This window comes from Prionailurus bengalensis, chromosome A3, assembly GCF_016509475.1.
Source record: "Prionailurus bengalensis isolate Pbe53 chromosome A3, Fcat_Pben_1.1_paternal_pri, whole genome shotgun sequence".
Classification (NCBI taxonomy): Eukaryota; Metazoa; Chordata; class Mammalia; order Carnivora; family Felidae; genus Prionailurus; species Prionailurus bengalensis.
The window spans coordinates 120678486-120698979 of record NC_057354.1 but is presented as its reverse complement, the minus strand read 5'-3'; the positions used below and the strand labels follow the sequence as shown (position 1 = coordinate 120698979).

At 51.0% G+C, this 20494-nt stretch overlaps 2 protein-coding genes across 4 annotated transcripts in view; one reads left to right on the top strand and one right to left on the bottom strand.

The window, feature by feature from the left end:
- Nucleotides 1-10216, top strand: part of EFR3B (EFR3 homolog B) — an 82455-nt gene extending 72239 nt beyond the window's left edge. For all 3 annotated transcript variants that reach the window (XM_043604390.1, XM_043604389.1, XM_043604388.1), the window contains exons 20-23: nt 2450-2498; nt 3772-3878; nt 5200-5249; nt 5648-10216. In XM_043604390.1, the coding sequence (XP_043460325.1) occupies nt 2450-2498; nt 3772-3878; nt 5200-5249; nt 5648-5753 (312 nt within the window). In that variant the 3' untranslated portion in view covers nt 5754-10216. The remainder of the gene's footprint in view (nt 1-2449; nt 2499-3771; nt 3879-5199; nt 5250-5647) is intronic.
- Nucleotides 10217-12719: 2503 nt separating this feature from the next.
- POMC (proopiomelanocortin) lies at nt 12720-15823 on the bottom strand. Its single transcript, XM_043553340.1, has 2 exons — nt 15703-15823; nt 12720-13647 (listed from the first exon to the last, which is right to left on the bottom strand). The coding sequence occupies exons 1-2, from the start codon at nt 15821-15823 to the stop codon at nt 12905-12907; spliced, it is 864 nt and encodes a 287-aa protein (XP_043409275.1). The 3' UTR covers nt 12720-12904.
- Between the last annotated feature and the right edge of the window lie 4671 nt (nt 15824-20494).

Sequence of the window (20494 nt, the reverse complement as noted above, 5' to 3'; positions counted from 1 at the left end):
TGGCATCTCCCCTGCCCTTACTTCCTCTACCTGAGAAAATAAAGCAGATGTGCCCATGAGTCAGCGAGAGGAAGGAATCACAATGAAAACACCCAACTTCTGCAGAAGAGATGAAAATAGGAGAGGGGCAGAGGGGGAGAGAAAGGGTTCATGAGGGAGGTGAAGCTGTAAGACAAAATGCACTTGTGTTTAATGGTGTCTCCTGCCGTTAAGGGAATTGACAGAGTCATGGGGAAGCTTCAGTGAGAAGTGAGGAGGATGTTCATTGGGGGTGGGGTAGGCCAGGACAGTTTGGGTTGGGGGGGTGGTATGCCTTCTGCCCCTTGGGCCTGGTGTAGCCATGGAGGACAATGTCAACCCTGAGCCTTTCCTCAGATGCACTGGAGCAAGGAGAAGTCACTGGGGCCTGGACCGAGCCTCCCTCTATGCCCTCAGCTGCTTTCTCAACTCTTCTCTCATTGGGGTACTCGTCTGGAACTTTCCTATGGAAGGAAGGAGGCTCTGACTCACACTAATTGGAAGAGGGGAATGAGGCTGAACCTAGTGTCCTCCAAGGCCTTCTGGCTCTGCAGGACAGGGAACCTCAAATGTGTCAGGACCACAGCATGAGCTGGCTGCTGTTCCCTCCAGAGTTGTGGTTCTCCCTTCCCGAAGTTAACAGAGCCTCGGGAATCGAGGAGTAAAGCAAGGTGGAAGGAGAAATGCTGGCATGTGTACAGAGCTTCCTACTCTCTAATGTCGCCTGGGCCACCAGAATGGGTCCCTTTCCCTCCTGGAGAGTCCACCTAGCTCGGGGGGTGACTTGGTAGCTGAAGCAGGGGTGTGGGGGCCTCCACCCCATGACCTTCTGCCAGGCTACCCTGCTTTCCACCTTCAGCGCACCATGCCCCACCTGAATCCTGTGCTGGCTCCCTGTAGCCTTCTATGCCAAGTTCATAGCAGTTGATCAATAAATGCAGGTTTAGTCAAGCCCCAAACCCAGTACCTGGCATTCAGAGCCATTTATAGTCTGGACTGGTCCTACTGGATCATGTTACTTCCCTCTCCTCTGTGGCAGAAGCCACTGTGCCCCTGGGGCTGGTCTGCTCGGTCTCCCCCACGTGGTCCCCTTCAGCTGCCGGTCTTTGCTGTAATCCCCTGTGTGAGTCCCTTCCTCCGCACCTTTGTTCTCATGAGCCACCCACTCCTCCGTGCCCAGCTTGTGTCCTGTTTTCTCCATAAGCCTCTCTCTACCTGCCCTTAACCAGTGACCTTCCTTTTCTCTGTTGCCACCACCCAGTTCCCTAGCACCTCACACGTTGGTCAGTGCTGAGTGGCTGCGTGGATGGATGTGCAGAGAGGATGACTCCTGAGAGTGACCGATGGCACAGCTGTCTCAGGCTCATAATTCCCGAGCTAACAGATTGTGCCATTTCTACTGAGGGACCAGCCAAGAGTCCTGCACAGACTCAGTGTTCACTGAATATTTCCTAAATGACTGTATCCCAATACGTACATCTCTGGCTTTTCCAGCCTCCATTGAACACTAAACAAATCAGAAAAATACAGTAGCTCAGTGAATTTTCACACAAGGAATGTATCCGTGCAATCACACCCAGATCAGGGAATAGAACACTGTCATTGCCCAAGAGACCCCCCTTCGCAAAGGGAGGCACTAGCCTGTCTCAGGTCACTTCCTGACCTCTGTGTCAGTGAGGTCATTCTCTTCTGTGTCTCTTTCTTCCACTTAATGTTATGTTTAAGTGATGGGAGATGAGTGAATCGTGGGGCCTGCCTCGAGCAGCTCAGAGTCTACCGGGGACTACCTGGGACTTAGTACAAACGTCTCATGACTTTCAGCCTCTGGCCTGAGGCGACGATCCATGGGGTAATCCTTCTTTGGGTTCATTATTTGCCACCTCCTTTAACAGGCTCTTTGAGGACTGAGATCCTGGGACCCAGGTCCTTGGACCAGCCCCAGCATGTCTTACCTTTAGTAAATACTCAAATCACCTCGGAAGATAATTTTATATCCTAAGCCTTCAAAAGTGTTATCCAGATCTTGAAATTTACATTTGAGATATTTGCCAACTGCTTCCTCTCGCTGCCAATATTTTCCGTTACGTTCTCAGATTTTTTTGAGTTTGGCAGTGTTTTCTTCCCATGGGGCTTAATGCGACCAGCTAGGGGTGAGGGCGGCGAGTTCTTTTAGGTGATTCTCAGCACTCTGAGGAGGAAGGGACCTTCCCCCTCCATCTCACCGCAGCTCTGTCCTTCAGTGGGGAGCTCTGCGCCTGCCTGCGTGGGGAGCTTCGGGGACCCTGGTGAGCAGGTGGTGTCCTGGGGGCGTTTCCCCCCATCGGGACGGTCTTTTGAGAAGCAAAGGGGATGCCAGATAACTGAGGAAGCCAAGGCTGCCTCCCATACCTCCAACCCCCTTTTCTGAACACTTCTGTTCCTTCTCCCTCAGCGAGTGCCTGCCGAGGAGATCACCTATGAGACGCTAAAGAAGGCCATCGGTAAGTTGGAGGGGATGCCGGGGCTGGGTCCTGGGGGGAGGCGTGGGTGTGGGCAGCCTGATGCAGGATTCAGCCCAGAGGTACAGGGAGGCCGGCGGCTTCCCCTGAACTCCCAACAACTACAAAGCTGCAATTATCAATTCTGCTTTCCGGATGGGGATCGGTAGTGCTGCCCAGCATATCCACGTCAAGCCACCCTTTCTCTACTGACAGCTCGCTGCCTGTAAAAGTAATCAGTGGAGGGGTGCCTGGGTGGCCCAGTCAGTTAAGCGTCCCACTCTTGGTTTCGGCTCAGGCCACGATCTTGTGGTTTGTAAGACTCAGTCCTGCCACAGGGCTTTGCGCTAACAGCTCAGAGCCCGCTTGGGATTCTCTCTCCCTCTCTCTCTGCCTCTCCCTTGCTTGCTCGCTCACTCTCTCTCAAAATAAACTTAAAAAAAAAAAAGTAATCAATTGAGGGTTGCAGCCAGTTAGGGAAAAAACAATTTTGTATAAACACTTTGGCTATTTTTTGGTGGGTTGTGTTACAGAAGAACGGGCGGACCAATGAAAGATATTAAAAGCAAATCAATTGATATTTATTGGCAATAGATCTTAAAATGTAGTACCTCATTTATCTGGATTATTGGGCAATGCAGTATTCCAAATAAGAGAATTTTTCCCAGAGCTGATAATAAATTGCTCTCAAATGCCAAACGGTTTTAATTTTTGTTGTCTTTGAGGGTATTCTTTCTGAATGTGCATAGAGTGTGAACGTACTTGACCATCTTCATTTTTGCCGACTCATTTTGGATACTAAAAGGAATATGTAGAAGCCTCGAACTAGACAGCCTCGGACTGCTGGGCCATAGGGACCTAACTTTGTATTGCCTCTTGTGACCTGTGTGGCTTTTCCATTGTTGATGTCCCTTTCAAATTAGCACCAGAGTACTTCTTGTTCCAGGAACTCCCTTTGAGAATCCAAGTGGTAATGCCACTCAGGGCTTTAAAAGCCCAGCTTAAGGGTCCACTTACCTAGTTCTCAAACTCTTTCATAAGGAAAGTGGCTGAGCTCTCAGGCTGAATCAGGAAAAGATCTAGACCTCGTGGGCCAAATAATGGCACCCTCTCTCCATGCCCCGCTATCACCCTGCCCACCAGCAGAAGGCAGAGCCTGAACCACAATCACAGACAGTGCTCCCCTGGAGGGGTCCTCCCATCTTCCCATCTCCAGCCCTTGCCCCCACATCAGCGGAGCAGGACCTAGGGGCTGACTCGGCTCTCTGTACCACAGTGGACAGTGTGGCGGTCGAGGAGCAGGAACGTGAACGGCGGCGACAAGTGGTGGAGAAGTTCCAGAAGGCACCCTTTGAGGAGATTGCAGCACACTGCGGGGCCCGGGTGAGTGAGGCACAACAGGGGTAAGTCTTTGGGGAAAGAACAGATACTGGCTTTAGGTCCAGGATGGAACTGAGTTTCTAGGAGACCTTGGCACTTTTGTTACCCAGAAATTAGAGATTCGGTCCCCCCAACAATGCCCTGGCACTACATTGTTTCCCCCCAAACCAAAAGGCTTGGCTATTAGCCATACGCTCCTTTAAACCTCACAATCTCCACGTAGGGAAGAAGTCCTGACCTCAGGAGCTCCTGTGTCAAGCAGACTGTAAAACTTATAATAGCAAGTAGGCAACTAGCACTTAGGCACACACCCGAGCATCTTCCATTTATTAGCTTATGTCATTCTCATGACAACTCTGTGAGGTCGGTGCCTTTATGCTCACCTCGTCATGGAGTGGTGGGGAAAGGAGCCATGGCTTAAGAAAGATGGCCAACATTTGCAACACAGGGTTCCGCTTCCAACCAGGGGACCCCAGCAGGGGAAGTGGAACAGCCTGGCCCTGGAAAAGAGATTGGAAAGAGAAGGTGCCAGATAAGTAAAAAGAAGGACTCATGTCTACGTCTGTACTTAAGGGAAGAGCACAGACTTTTCTTGAAATTGACTATAGGCCAGGATTTGTTACTCACAGTGGCCATCTTAGTGACAGTGAAACATAATTGTAAGCATCCAGAATCCACAAATAACTTCTATTTTATTGTAATTTTTCCTCTCAGTAAAAATACATGTTATTTTCTTTTCCGTTACATATAATGTGTCATATATTTCTAGTATATCATAATACAGAATAATAACATAATCGTTTATGTAGATACATATAGATTTTTCTGGGCCTATGTTATTCTAACCTCATGGCCCATCTCCAGAGGCAGGTGCTGCTGGTTTCATGAGCTCAGAGTTGAGGTCCATCCCTGAACACGTACACAGCCTCACTGTCTGTGCACGTGGGCTTAGTTGGAGCCAGAAGGGACCGGAGACAGCATCCTCCCTAATCCAACTGTGCACAGCTGCTCCTTGGAGTTAAGGGAAAGTCTGAAACCAGCTCTGAGCCTCCTGACAATATCCCCGCCAAGCCTTACTGCCCCGCTCGGAGGAACTCGGCCCCTTAAGGGACTGCCTGCTGAGGTCCTTCTGGTGGTCCTGGCCTCTCTGGTTTTGTTGGGTGGCCCTCCCTGATCTGAACCCGCGGCCAGGATCCGCAGATAAGTGCTGTCGATGAGCTCACACCAGTTCCCTTCCTAAGACGGGACTCTGGACGGGTGGGCTCCCAAGAGCCAGCACGGGTGCGAGGGAGCCCCCAGCTCACTTCCTTCTGTTTGTGTCTAGGCATCACTGCTGCAGAGCAAACTCAATCAGATCTTTGAAATCACCATCCGGTAAGTGGCAGCCCTGAGCAGGGCCCCCTGCTCCCAAGTCCTCCCTCTCACCCCTGTCTCCAGGCCTCCCTGTCTGCAGCCTCTGTCTCCAGGGCTGCAGTCAGCCGCCAGCTCTCCTGGACAAGGAAATCGAGACAGCTCAGTGAACCCCACAAAGAGCCAGGGGCCCCAGGGTCCAGGGCTGGTACTTCCTAAAACAATGATGTCGTTGTAAAAAAGCCTTCAGTAAAACTAGACTTCAAGCTAGATCCTAGAACTTGAAACCTAGGAACCCATGGAGTGACAGTCTCTGGTCCCTGTGCGAAGAAAAACCCAAATCAGCTACTCTTTTTGACTGCATGGGTTGGGACCCAGAACCCGCTTCTCATGCCTTTGTCCTCCGTGTGTCCCTGCCTCAGCCCCCCGCCGAGCCCGTCAGGCACCATCACCGCAGCCTATGGCCAGCCTCAGAACCACTCCATCCCTGTCTACGAGATGAAGTTTCCGGATCTGTGCGTATACTGAATGCCAAAAGACAGAGCTCCTCGTAGGGGTGGGGTCTGAGGGAGGGGCTCGCCCTCACAACCCACCCCTGGGACATGGGAATTGAACTGGGATCGCAGAGAAAATGCACCTTGGTTGGCAAGCGCCTCCCCAGCTAAGCAAAATGGAGTGGCAGAGGGGGGTGGGGGGCCCTCTCGGCCCTCCCGGCCCTCCCACTTCCTCCTTGTCTTCCCTGAGGGAGATCAGCCTCCTGCCCCTCGGGGGCCAATAAGCATCCCACCTGCCCTTTGTTTCCTCCTTTGTGTCAGCCTGGAGCCGGGCGCCATGGGGGTCTTTTCAGAGGGAGGCTGGAGTCTCCAGAAGCTCCTCCTTGGTGTAGCATGGCAAGGGCTCTCATGCGGACGGGTCCGGGGAGCAGAGCCACCAGTCCCCCGGGAGGGAACTAGACAGAGCCAGGGTCAGGCAGAGGAAGGCACAGACTGCAGTCCAGAGGAAGCGGGGCCAAGGCTCCCAGCTCCTCCTGGAAAGTGGTGGCATACGAGGCTGGAAGATGGCTGCGCTCTTCCAGAGTATTCCCTCCCCTCAGCCCGGAGGCCTCTGGCCTCCGGGTGTCCCTTCCACTCTCCTGCTCACGCCGCCAGTTGTGTCCTTGTGAATCTTTCTAGTATTAGTTCATATCGAGCCCTTCCAACAGGAGGCCTTCCAACAGGAGCCCTTCCACACGGGGCAGGAAAGGATGAAAAAGAAGGGCAGCAGGCTGGCCACAGAGAGGGCTGCCCCTCCCCAGGCTCGGCCTGCCTCCTGTAGAGGAGCGGGCGGGCGGAAGTGGGCGCAGTCACGCCCTCTGTGGCATCTTCTCACTTCCTTCGTTCAGAGGGAGCTTGTTGGGTCCACCTGTGGCCCTCTCCCTTCCAGATGTTTCTCTGAGTGGAGCTTTCTCTCTCTGATGCCTTTCTTCCTGAGGATCCTAGCATGTTTCTACAGCCGCTGGGTTGCGGGAGGGCAGAACGAGAGAATCTGGTTCAAGAAGATCTGGTTCTGCATGGCATGAGAGGAGCCGCAAGGGCCTGCAGGCCTGCCCACATCACTTTCTTTGGGAGAAGCTCCCAGCCTGGTCTGGGGAAGGGGCGGGGGAGGGGGTTATGGGGAGTAGTACTCTGCATCTCAAGGATGTCAGGAGTCAACCTAGTGGATATTTCGTTCAAGGAAAGAAGGATCCAGCACCTAATACTGGAATGATCTCTTCACTCTTTGGATGAAGTCAGGACATCATCACTGCCAGCTGGCAGAGCTTGAGGCTTGGGGAGAGGCAGCAGAGACCCCTTGGGGTTCTGGGTTTCCATTTTCCCTGAGTGCCATCCGTGTGCAGAGGAGGGGCTGCTGCAGAGCTGGTAGGCCGCTGTGCTTCCCCCCCCCCACCTCCCCCACCCATCCTCCCTCCAGGGGCCTTTGTGCCTCCAGAGTCTCCTGGGCCCCCTCCAGCGGCAGAACCCCGTGGTCCAAAATAGTCCTTTTCTTCTCTTCCAGGCAAACGTCCCCTAACTTTTCTGAGCCGATGTAACTCACAGTAAGGTGTGAATGGTCAGATGATCCCTCCCTGGAGAATTTGTTTTTTAAAAAGAGGGAGGGTGAGTAGATTTCTTGACCCAAAGGAAACCCTTTTGAGGGTACAATTTTAGGCAGTGCGGGGAAGGGTCAGAAGCAGGATGTTTCTGCTAAGGGGAGGGCAAGCTTCTCAGGCCACTCTCCGGTCACACCCGTGCACACAGCCCTGTGCAGACACACGATGAAAGCCTGATTAGTAGGACAAATCTGTATTTTCCCAAACTGGGAAAACCTTAACATACGCACTTTCCCAGTACATGTGCAATAAACGGTTTGGGTGGAGGGGGCTATCTGACTCTCGTTCCCGTAGTTTCTACCCTTGGTCGGTGCCCCTGTGCTGTGGGCCTGTGGCTTCCAGACAGCCTGCATGATTACAAGGCCCAAGGAGCCTGGCTCCCGCGCCCCACCCGCACCCCACCCCCACAGCTTTCGGCTGGGTTCTATGGCTCTTGGCTAATGCTCAACCCAAATTTCTAAGCATGAACTTAGATTTCTCTTTACCTTACTATCTCTTTATTAGGAAACAAAGTTTAAAATAAAATGTGAAGGCAAATAACCTTTGGAAAAAACTTGAGAGAAAAATCTCAATCTTGTGAGCCACAAACATGTCTTCCCTTACTGGATCTTTCCATCTTTATCCCCTACTTGACTTTGATGAGAAACCTGGTTTCTTTCTCGTGTCTACTTGACTTTAGGGTCTACCCCATGACAGCTGCACCCTGAGCACTGCCCTTTTGGGTCCTGGTCCTGGGGCTTGGGCGTCGCGACCCCAGAGCCTCTTTCTAGAGCCAGCCCCAGAACCAGAGATCGGTAGTCCCACTCAGATGCCTCCCCCTCTCCCCCACCCTGGGACTAGAGTGAAGAAAAAGGTACAGGGCTCTCATTCTTCCTACACTCAACCCCGTATCTGTCTGAAGCAGGCCTTTCTTTACATCACGGCTGCTTAGCAGAGATGTGCTTCTTTTGGAGAACTAGCCATTTCTCGAGTGCTCTCTTCTCAGTTTCAGTTTAAAAACTTACAGTCACGGGAATATTGGATTGCCTGCTGACATGAAGCAGAACCTAGATTCTAGCCAAATATGCCTCAGAGTCAGAAAGTGTAAGGTGACTGTTAACTCAGACAATTACTTGGTCAACACAGCAGCGTCCTACACACACACACACACACACACACACCCTTCCCGCAGGCTCAAGGAGAGAGGCAAAGCAGAGTGTGGGGGGCGCTCAGACCCTTGGCTTAGAACCACTGCTTACTGCCTTCCAAGCCCTCTGGCGTCTGGCAGTCCTTTGTCACATGACCGACCCTTTTGGCCACCTGTCTCTGTTCGGATTGTAAGCCAGCAAGCCCATCCAAACCAGCTGCTCCCCAGAGCCGCTGAGGACTCTTGCTTCATGCCCAAGGGATAGGTTTGGTTAGCACTCAAGGCATGAATGTATTTGAGATTTGACGTTCTATTAATTTGGTTGAGTCATGTAAGCGGATAAGAAGCCGGTCAGCAGAAAGTACCGACATGATGCTGGAGGCTCCTTGTTTCCCTTGCAGTGGGGTCCCCAGTGCCCTGTGCCTGTTCCCATTTTCCTCTCTCTGAAAAGCAGAGATAAGTGGTTTCTTGACTCCTAGATGCCTCCTCACCAAAGAAAGAGCCCAAACAGGTGAGAAGCATTAGAATAGCCCTCACTCAGAGGCTGTCTTCTGTCCAGCCTCCTATACAAGTATAAACGGATGAGCAGTGAAAAGGTGGGACTGGGACCACCTACAGTACTTGAGAAGTATGAGGGACATATACATGCTGCCCTTTGCCCTGGGTGTCCTGGGTCCCATACGACGTGTTTCAGTCTGCCTAAGAGTCACAGCAGTCTTGGGGTACCTTTAAACAGTTCAAAGACCAGACTTGTGGGCTTCCCTGGGGGGCCCCTGGGTCATGATAGCTTCCAGTTGCTATTACGTGGTCCCCAGGCCTTCTGTCCTGGGCACAGAGAGTGTCACCGAGAAGCGAGACCATTTCTCCCAATCCTTCTCTGTGACCATAAAATGGCAGCTGGCCTATGGGGGTCTGTGGGAAAGGACTAGACCTGTGTGTAAGGTTGAGCGTTAAGCTTAAAGGTAGACAGGGAGGACAACTCATCAGAGAGGTCATGCCTGCTTCCCTTGACCCACAGACCCTGGAAGGCACATCCTCCTGAAACAAGGTGTTTTCCTGGTGTCTGAGGAGGTTTAGGGCCCTGTGCTGCCTCTTCATCCCCTAGAAATCTTCTGGTTAGAGTGACCCTAGGTCTGAAGATTGGGCCTGGCCAGCTGGGGAAGTGGGGAGGAATCGGGGACTGTGAGCAGGGCTCTGTGGCCTGTTGGAGTCAGAAGGCAGTTTTCTGTGCTCTCCTTTAGCATTGGCCAGGTTGGCCGGGTTTTTTCTCCTTCAGAGGACCTTGGGGCCTCGGGCGGTCATCTTCCCCTTCTGAGCTCTTCCTCCATGAATGTCGATCCTGGCCCGTGGAGTGCAGAGCGGCAAATCCCCGAATGCCGCAGCATTGCACAGATTGTAACGTGTCTGTGTCCACTCGGACCTTCGTGACCTGGCTGAGAGTGTTATGTGCCCACCTGCACACGTGTGTGTAGTGTAGTTCATAGTTGGCAATATATGTACATAACAGCTGAATTATTTACATGGGAGTGCAGAATTAGTGCCTGTGGCAGTGTTCTGTATTTTAAACTCATTGAATCAAATTAGTTTTATTTTAAGGAAGGGGAAAGAGGCTAGGGGTTGGGGGGCAGATTGTAGGAAGAAGAACTCTTAGCAAGATCGTTCTTTAGGATTATTAGTCATGGTTTCCCAATGAGTCTTCATGATGCCCTTTGCAAATAAATGTTAATGTTGTCACCACACAGTTGTCTATTTGATTTCTTTAAAGTAAATGGTTTTGGGGGGATGCAAACAGAATCTGAAAATACCAACATTAACAACTGACATTTAGCCACCTCCGCCTACCATACTTTACTCACCTAACAAGGAAGGAGAAGAGGAAAGGATGCTAGCAAGATGTAAACATAAAGCTCAGGATTGCCAGCATGGGAGCAGCATCTGCAGATGGGAAAGCCTGGGCCATTTCTTCATCACCGTGACTAGACCCTAGCCCCATAATATAACCCACAGCGGGGGAGACTTTATCTTAAGAATCTGGCTTTCTGATTCCCTTTACACAGGATTTCCTGGGAAGCATTCAGTTTTCTTTAATCATGAACTCTTAGAGCATCAAAATATGGGGTTATATGTGCAAGTGCCCTCCACAAATGTTTCCCAGCTGGATTTGATCTATGCTGCCCACTGGTATTAGAGCAATTGACACGTATGTGTATCTCTGTGTGCATATAAGCATTTGGGGGTTTCTTGTGAATTGTAAATGTGTGTGGCTGTAAATCCATGGCCTCGGCATTGTACAAACACCATGGGGACATATAAAAGAAGCATAACCCTTGGCCTCTGCCCTTTGGAGCTTAGAGTTTCCCTAAGGAGAACACAAGACATACGCGCAGCTAGAAACTTGCCACTCGAGCTGGTCTGCGTGCCCTCGTGTGCTGAGAATGAGGAGGCTCGGCTGGAAGAGAGCACAACTTTCCCAGCAGAATTGGACTCAAGTCCAGGCTCGTGTTGTACAAAGAGTTTCAAAATGGTGGGGGAAGGTGGCGAGTTCGGGCAAAGAGTGAAGGAGGAAAGGAAAAGAGAAGATCAGTAGGTGGAAACATGGCAAATGGGGTTTGGTAAGGAGAGTGAAGCTAATGGACAAGGGTCCTGCATGCCATGTCCCAGAATTGGACATCGATGGAATTGACTCTTGAACCAGGGAATGTGAGGAAAGCGAGATTTTATATACATTAATATGAAGAACTTGTGTGTGATGGGTTGGGGAGGAGAGGGACTGAAGACAAGGGCACCAGTTGGTTAGGAAACTGCTGGATGATCAAGGCTGAGCACTGAGAATAACGAGAAAGGCTGCAGCTAGGCAATATGGGGGGGGGGGTGCAGTTTGGGAGTAGCTAGAGGAAAAGGAAAGAGACATGAAGGCTTGAGCCTGAGGGACCAAAAGAAGCATCTGTGTATATTGTGTTGTATTTTTGCAGGCGTGTCTCTATGGCTGTGTGTGTATGTAGGTGAGAACAAGTGTTTGAGAATATCTGTGAGTAGCCTGGAAGTGCAGTGAAATCTGAATTACCAACCCTCAGCTGTCACACGTAGCTTCTCGGTGATAAAAACACCACATCCATATTCTCAGTCCTACAATAGCCCCCACACTAGGAAGGGAGGGATGGCTGGATGAGAGAACTAGATCTTGGGAGAAGTTTAGTGACTCGCCTAAGGTCACACAGATAGCTAGATCCAGGGAAGCGTTACCATAGCTTCCCACCCACAGCCCACAGGGGCCCCCCCAGTTGCAGCGAGCTTCAACCAATGTTGGGCTTGCTCTCCGAGGTGTTAAAAAGAAAACCACAGGCCCAAAATGGCACCACTTAGGCCATGTCACCAGGGCTTAATACCTTACCTACCTGCAGTTTCAACCTCCCTAAGAAATGTAAGTCTAATTCCTTAATCAGGCATTTCCTGATAAGCACCGATCAGGTCATCTATCACACAGGCCCTTTCCATTTGCGCACAGGTCAAATGCAGGCCTGTGCAGGCACATGTGTGGACACCCTCCCACCCCCAAAGGTCAGGTGATCAGCATAAGACTGCCTGCTTTTCCAAGGGCAAGACCTTGCCTGGAACAAGCCTTTCTTCTCTTTTGCTGGTAACTTTCTTGCCCAACCCTCCTTCCTATAAAAATCTTCCATCTTGGGGCACTTGGGTGGCTCAATCAGTCAAGCGTCCAACTCTTGATTTCTGCTCAGATCATAATCTCCCTGTTTGTGAGATCTCCCTGTTGTGAGCCTAGTCGGGCTCTGTGCAGATAGTGGGAACCTGGTTGGGATTCTCTCTCTCCCTCTCTCTCTCTGCCCTTCCTTGGCTCGCACTCTCTCAAAATTAATAATAAAACTAAAAAACCAAAAATTTAAAAAACCTTCCGTCTTACATAACTCCCCTAAGTCTCCCTCTACTTACTAGATGGGATGCTACTGGACTCATGAAGTCACTTAATAAGACCAATTAGATCTTCAGATTTACTCGGTTGAGTTTTTGTTCTTTAACAGAGGGGCGGTGGGGAGACCCTGCACCCTTCCCTTTAAGACCCACGGAGGGATGGGCATTTTCATTCCCACCATGACCTATAAAACGTACTACCACGTGGCCACACGGCAACCACTCTCTCTCCAATATATGCTGCTTTTTTTTTTTTTTTTTGGTATATGGATTATGTATTTTTATTTCATTCACCCAACGGACAAAGTCGGAGTCAGATGCGAAACTTGAAAGGTTTTATTTCCTAACTACAGGCAGCTTTAAGAGGCTGACTATCTGGGGCTATACCCGGCCTGAGCGAGTAGCACACCCAGGCTGGGAGGCGGCAGGAGGGCAGGGGAGGAGAAGGGGCCTTAGGGTCGACTTCCTGGGAAGAGAAGCCTCTGGCCCCGCTGCACGTCACTGGCCCTTCTTGTGGGCGTTCTTGATGATGGCGTTTTTGAACAGCGTCACCAGAGGCGTCTGGCTCTTCTCCGAGGTCATGAAGCCGCCGTAGCGCTTGTCCTTGGGCGGGCTGCCCCAGCGGAAATGCTCCATCTTATAGGGCCCTTCGTCCTTCTTCTCGGCCACCTCGGCCTCTGCCACCAGGCCGTACTCCAGGTCAGGCAGGGCCGCGGCGCCGTCGGCCGGGCCCTCGGGGCCGAGCGCCGGCTCCGGCCGCTCCCCGGCCAGCTCCCTCTTGAACTCGAGGGGGAAGGTCTCGACCGACTCGTCCTCGGCGCCGTTGGGGTACACCTTCACGGGGCGTCGCTTCTTGCCCACGGGCTTGCCCCAGCGGAAGTGCTCCATGGAGTAGGAGCGCTTGCCCTCGCGCAGGCCCAGCTCCCCGCCATCGCCGCGGGGCCCGGGGCCGCCGTCGCCCGCCGCGACCTCTTCCTCCTCGCGCTTCTGGCCCGCGCTGCCATTCCGGCGGCCGAACCGGTCCCAGCGGAAGTGGCCCATGACGTACTTCCGGGGGTTCTCGGTCAGCGGCTGCTCGTCGCCGTTGCCGGGGAGCACGGGCGTCTCGGCCGAGAGGTCCGGCTTGCACGCCCGGATGCACGCCTGCGGGGAGGGCGGCGAGCGCGAGGTTAGGGCGGTCCCGCCCTGCAGCCCCGCCCCCGCGCGGCGCCTGCGCGCTCCGCCCCTGCGCGCCCCAGACCCTGGGCACGTGTGGGCGGGTAATAGGCTAGGGCTTTGGCGGCCGTGGCCTCCTTGCCGAGGACCTGTCCTCATGGCGCCCGCGGACGTCCGACTCGGCTGCGGCAATCGCCGCTTTTGTCCCCTGGGCCCCTTGGTTCTTCTGCCTCGCAGCCACTAGAGATACCCCATCCCATTCGGTGGTTTACTTATCCCAGGGCTTTTGTGAATAGGGTCAGTTCCTTACCGTTATATGCGTGATATATAGGAATTGATCAATAAATGGTAAATCGGAGATAGTTGTTGGCATTTAATGGATATTGAATAAATAAATATGGTTCAGTTCACGTCTGGGAAGGGCATTGGGCTGAAATTGGGGGCAGAATCTATTCAGGTGGGAGGAATCTGGCCTCCAGAGCCTATATTTTCAGTTATGCCTCAACCTGACCCCAGTGATCTGCAAACCTAACTCATGCCCTACCCCAGCCATCTCCCTGTGCATGCGTCAAATGTTTTCCCATGCTATCTTGCACTTTTTTGCGTGGTTTTTTTTTTTTTTTCCCAAGTCTTTTGAGCTGATCCTGCACTTTCCCCAATCAGTGAGCTTTCGGAGGGAGTGGTTCACTTCCCTGTCACCACATTCTGACTGGAGGGAGGGGTAAACAGCCAGGATTGTTTCCATTGCTTGGGTCATGGAGCCTATGTCTCTGCTCTCTGTAAGCAGACAACTAGAGTACAGTGTACATTTGCTTGGGAAAATGACCTATAGGCTGCAGCCTGGAGTTCTCAGTTATGTGGGACTGCAAAGGAGGAAACAGAATGATCCCCACCCCTTCTGTTGAGTTGGGAATTTCATACTCCAGAGATTTAGAATTATGAAACTGCAGAATATTAACAGTGGAAAGTAAAAACTATCTCATGCTCCTCCCCCCTGGACACATAACAAAGCAGGAGGCTCAGGGACATGAAAGGAGCTTGGCCAGTTCCCACGACTCTTCGGTGGCAGAGCTTAGAACCCATGGGTTCTGACCATGCTCGGAGCTCCTTCCCTGGTGGGTTCTCAGCAGGAGAGGCTGTGCGGTGGGTATCTCCCACCGAGAGTCTCTTGGGTCTCTCCCTGAACCAGAACTCACAGAATTCCCTGGGCCCATTCTTTCTATTTTATTGTTTACTATTTTTCTATTTTAATTTTTACTTTCTATTATCTTTCTATTTTGCATGAAACACATGCAGATTGCCCTGTGTTTTTTAGTTCTCTCTCTCTCCACCTTAACTAGCTTCTCCACTGACAAAACACACTGAATGTAGTGACGTACAGTCCACCCTCACCAGGCGGGTGCTGGCAGCAGGATGGAGCTCAGTCACTGACACTGGCAGTGTGTCGTTTAGCCCTTGACTTGGTATAGCTTCTCATTTGTGCCTCCCAGTACACACACACACACACACACACACACACAATTCCAGCCTGGCACAAAGGGCCTTTACATGCTTCTGGAAAGGCCGTGGAAGGTCAGTCCTCCAGAAGAATCATGAGACATTTGGCACCAGTTAGAGGAAAATGGCACCCGGGTTCTTCCTTCTCCCTCTAGAGATGATTTGTAGTACTACCTAGCTGCCTTTGTAATTGATAGTAGATAGAAAGGGAGTAAAAATGGAATGAAAATGGCAAGGGACACGAGGTTATTTAAACAGGAATAAAAAGGCTGAAAGGTTGAAAATACAGAATCAATAGAGCGATAATTATTATTACTGTTACTATCACTCTTATTATTTTAATGGTGATATCTCGAAATAGCTTAAACGGAGTGGGGTCTTCATACAAGAAGACAGGGCAGGAAGATAATCAAGTGGAAATTGTGGGCCAGACCCATCTCCCTAGAGCTGCTTCCTCCCCTCCTTGGCTCAATTCTGGCTTCACCCTAGAGATCTGTTTCTGCCCTGAGCTGAGTTACCCATATCTCTGGGAATGAATTTTCCCTTCCCCACTCCCCTTTCTTTTGTGCCTTCCCAGTTCCAGCCCCAGTCCCATCTGATGCCCAACCAAGATGGCGGCCATAGCCCACATACCAGCAGGTTACTTTCCGTGGTGAGGTCCTGACACTGGCTGCTCTCCAGGCACCAGCCACTCACTTCCATGGAGGCCTGAAGCAGCAAGGCCAGCAGCAGGGCCCCTGGGCGGCTGCAGCACGATCTCGTCATCTTCCAGGCAGGCTGAGGCTCTGCAGAGGCAAATAAGATTGGTGGGACCCCTACAAGGAGCAGAACAATGTTGGCCACTGACCAGGAAGGACTGTGAGCCAATATTAACAACACATTCACTTGTGGAGCTCAAGGCTTTTTGAGGACAGGAGCAGTTCAAGGAGAAGTTTGGTGTGAGTTGTGGTGGAGAGGAGGGGAGCGGGACCTGGGAAATCTATGTGCAGTTTCCCCTTTGTCTCCTATTAAAATCAGATCCCAAAGGAGGTTAGGGCTGGAAGCTATTTTAGAGATCATTTGGTCCAGCCCCTTATTTGAGAGATGAGGAAATTATTATCTCCTCCCAGAGAGAGATAATAATTTGGGTGTTCATGACAAGGCAAGGCTAATTGTCCTGTTTCCCTGAACTTTCCTATTTCACCATTTTCATGAAGCTCCAGTCCTAACATGCCAGATTCAAGGAATAACTTGGGAAAGACAAAGGATTCTGAAATTCCTGCTCAAGATGGTCTATTTCCCTCCTGCTCCACCAGGATCCTATCATTCTTCAGAAATTGTTTCCTACAAATAGTAGGTTTGTATAAAGGCAAATAAAACCCCTGGTCAGTGTGGCCAAAACCTAAGCTAACCTAATTTGATGTCTTGTGCACAAATCACTCAGATGATCACTATTTCTCAGATTCCTGCAGCTTTGAGATTTATTTTTAAAGCAGAACCCCATTGTTTTAAAACTGGCCCATCTTCTTGAACATATACCAGACCTCCTCTTGTTCTCAGAGCCTCTCAGATGCAGTCTGAAATAGCTGGACTTGAAGACACTATAAATGTAGAAGCAGAAGGGCACTACCCACCCCCCATTGTGAGCACCCACCAAAGACACTTTCCGAGAAGCCAGAAAGTACCTGGGCAGATGCTGAAGTCAAGAGGTCAGGATCCAGTAAAGAGGAGAGCAGTGATGCTGCCTTTTGCCCCCTGTGCCCAACACTTTCCTCTAGCTCTCCCACTGCATTGTCCCCCCTCACCCAAGTCAGCTTCCAGAGTTGACCCCAAGTTTATTCATTAGCTCACCACCAACCCGCAATCATTTTGGATTTCAGAAGATCTCTTCAACCAGCTGTAGAAAGAAACCTCATGAAATGAGAAAAGCAATTCACATTAAGGGGTGGATGACTAATTTTCTTATCTCTCTTAATGGACATTTGCATTTTAAAATGTTTGCCTAAAAGAAACCTCTCATTTGTGGAAGGGTGGCCAAGGCTTTTTTATAGAAAAGGCTTTGGAAATGAAAGTTCTCTCTGGCTCTTGTTGTCTACTTTAGAAAACCATTTCCTTTTCTTTGCCCCAGCCCCACTCCCCCTCCCCCCACCCCCAAAGCTGAGCTAGCTCATGGCTCCCTTCTTGAATGATTGCCAGGCACAATCGGAGTGTTTTCAGAGCAGCCATTAGATGGCGCTGGCAGCCAGTGAGCTGGCCCATCAGCACCTCAGGCTGAAGGGGCAACTGGGAGAGCATCGATCCACCTTGGTGTCCAGTCTTGACCAGGGGCAGGCTGCTCCTGTTGTAGAATTTTGATGCTCTAGTTCGAGAATGGAGCCCTAAGTTGGTGGGCAAAGCAATTTAGATTAAAGCTCTGAGACCACACAACACATTTGGGCCATAACGATGCCAAGATTTACAAGAGAAGCAGAAAAATGGTAACTACAGGGGCACCTGGGTGGCTCAGTCAGTTGAGCATCTGACTTCAACTCAGGTTACGATCTCACAGTTCGTGGGTTCAAGCCCCACGTTGGGCTCTGTGCTGACAGCTCCGAGCCTGGATCCTGCTTCAGATTCTGTCTCCCTCTGTCTCTGTCCCTCCCCCTGCTTGCGCGCGCTCTCTCTCTCTCTCTCTCTGTCAAAAATAAATAAACATTAAAAAAATTTTAAAGAAAAATCATAATTACATATCACTATGGGCAAGTGTAAAATAACATATTCATAAAGAAAGAAGTAAAATCATACAGATCTGGCAGTCCCCTCAACTATACTTCAGTTCTCAAGGTTGGTCATTCTGGGATGATGATTTCCATTTTCTAAAAACACACCTCATGATTTCAGGCCTACCTGAAAAGCCCCCAGAGAGCATTTCCTCTCTCTCTACCCCACTGACTGTCTGTGTTGTACAACATGGTAACATTCTCACTGCCCACCCTGTCAGAGTTCCATTCTATTGCTAAAAAGTTAGTTTTCTGAAAGCAATTTGTTTTCTTTTTTACTTATGTGTATTTTCCATTTTCTACAATGAGCAAATATTACCTTGTGTTATTTCTTTTTTACAAACAATAAAGCAATGGGGAGATGTCGAATATTGTGCTTTTTGTAGGTAGGGAGAGTGTTATATGTAATACAATAATTGAAAACCTTGGAAAAATAAATAGAAATTTGTAATTTACTAATCTTGATATTAACTTTATAACAGAACTATACTTATTAGAATTTCATATGCGTAGATGAACGCTCTTTGAGCTAAACAAAGCATTGTGTTTGTCAGTCTAAAGCTGTACACTGGCCATGCCCTTCTGTAAAGATCAGAGAAGCAGAGATGCAGAGTTTTCTCCTTTCACCATGATACACAGGCATCCAGTCCTAAAACAAAGTGCCAATGGCATATTAAACCATCAAATAAGGTGTAATCTGGACATATCTTCACAATGGACAAAATAAGTGCACACTTGTACTTTCCTTGGCTTCTTCCAGCAATTCTGTGAGAACCACCACCTCCCCATTTATACACGAAGAATTTGGGGGATCCAAATGCCTTGCAGACTCTCCCTCTTTCCCAGGAAACCTCCTTTGCCTGAGACTCCATCAGCTCAAAGGGCTGCTTCCGCCCTGCAATCTAGGGTCTTGGGGCTGGAAGATCCACTGTGCGGTCCCGTGAAGGACACATACGAGGTGGTTCAGAACCTTGGACAGTTCCCACACAGGCCACCTCTTTTTAACCCCAGCTGGGTAGAAGAGACCCGTGTCTTGATGGGAGCTTAGCCACATCGGGTGCGCTAAGGTGGGCAGGGAAACGGAGACTCAGGGCTCTGAATCCAAAGACCTGAATGCAGGGAGTTTATTGTAACTTTTAGCCTTTATTCTCCTGCTACCATACCCAACGTTCATCTGCGCTAGAGTATATGGTATCTTTTAAGAAGTGACATGTACCCAAGAAAATCGGGAGGAAGAGGAGCCAAAAGACCGGGCTTTCCCTAGATCTCCCCAGAAGTTTGTTGGAGACTCAGCGGTCCTAGCAGCCCAACTCTCCGGAGAAGGCGAGGCAGCAGGCTCCTGGAAGGCACTCACTGCTTTCAGCGTCGCAGCCCAGCAGCCGAAGCCTGGCCCTCTCTGCTCCGCTTTGGGCTGCTTCCCACGCCGCATTCAGGAAACAAAGTTTTCAAGAAACTCGGGACCGCCACGAACCTAAGGCTCCTCAAGTCAGCGATCGGAACCGGGCGAGAGCATCCCGAGGCCCCGGGGCCGGGCGTTCCGGGGTAAGAGCGAGGTTCTGCGCCGCTGCGCGCTTACCTGTGGTGGAGAGACTGCGCTCTGGGCGAGTCCCGCTGCGCCGGGCGGGGATGCTCTTCGGCCTCGCTAGGTCACTCTTCTTCCTTCCTTACTCCCCGTTCGCCGCCGCCTGGTCCGGGTCGCTCTCCTCGGTCCTTATATACCTGCGGGGCTCGCCCGGGTGGGCAACCGACGTGAACTTCCCGGCAGCGTAACCAGCAACTCCCGCGACCATGAGAAGGGGGGGCTATGGGGAGTTCCAGGTAGGGGCTAGCGCGAGAGCAGATGTGCCCGGAAAGGGGGCTGGATCTCTGCCTCCGGAGGCTGGAATTAACACTGTTTCGCTGAAGGGCGCACCTGGCAGCCATCAGGAAAGAACTTAATTAAGGATGGTGTTGGGTCTCCAGGTAGGACGAGCAAGCGGCTTAGCACCCCGGTGTGGGGCAGGCCTAGGGCGCCTGCTGAGGTCGTTGAGGAGAGGGTGAAGTTACTTGTGTGCGTGCTTGGACGGGCATCTGCCTCCTTCGCATTTGGAGGTAAATATCACCGCAAAGGGGAGTTACGTCTGTAATGCCTCAGATTTCCCCATCGTTTGGAAACTGCGGTGAAGATGTCATGGGGAATCACAATCCCTCTGTTCCAGGTTAGGGGTGTGGTTGGGAGTTTGGGGGGTAGGGGGAAGGGGGGGGGTCCAGAGAAGGTCAGAAGTCACTCACCTGAGGCCCAGGGAAGGCCACCTTCTTGGGGGTGCAAAGTCAAGTTGCACTGCCCCTCCTGGGTCCCAGTCCAGAGGAGGCTCCCTCCCGCGCCCCAAATCCCCGGGGGGGGGGGGGGGGAAGGTGCTGTTCCCTTTGAGTATTAATGAGGAGTGGGAAGGAGTTGCTCTGTGAAGAGCAGGTGAAATACTTTCCCTGTGGCCTCTACCTTAACCTGGAGTAAAGAAGCAGAAAAAACTGTGAGGAGTCATGGGAGTGGAAGGGAGTGTTGGAACCAAACAGAACTTCCAGTCAAGGCGCTTGTTTTATTTTTTTAATTCTTTTATTTTTCAAGGAGCTTGCTTTACCCTGCCAATCGCAGGAGCTTTCTTTCTTCCCGGTCAGATGTTCTTTCGGATTCCCAAGACTCCCTTGAGAAATTCTGGTT

What these genes read in the sequence shown, in the direction of transcription:
- POMC (XM_043553340.1), bottom strand. Translation starts at nt 15,823, where the DNA reads ATGACGAGATCGTGCTGCAGCCGCCCAGGGGCCCTGCTGCTGGCCTTG. An exon ending in TCAGGACCTCACCACGGAAA is followed by an intron (nt 13,648 to 15,702) that starts GTAACCTGCTGG and finishes ACACGTGCCCAG; the next exon opens with GGTCTGGGGCGCGCAGGGGC.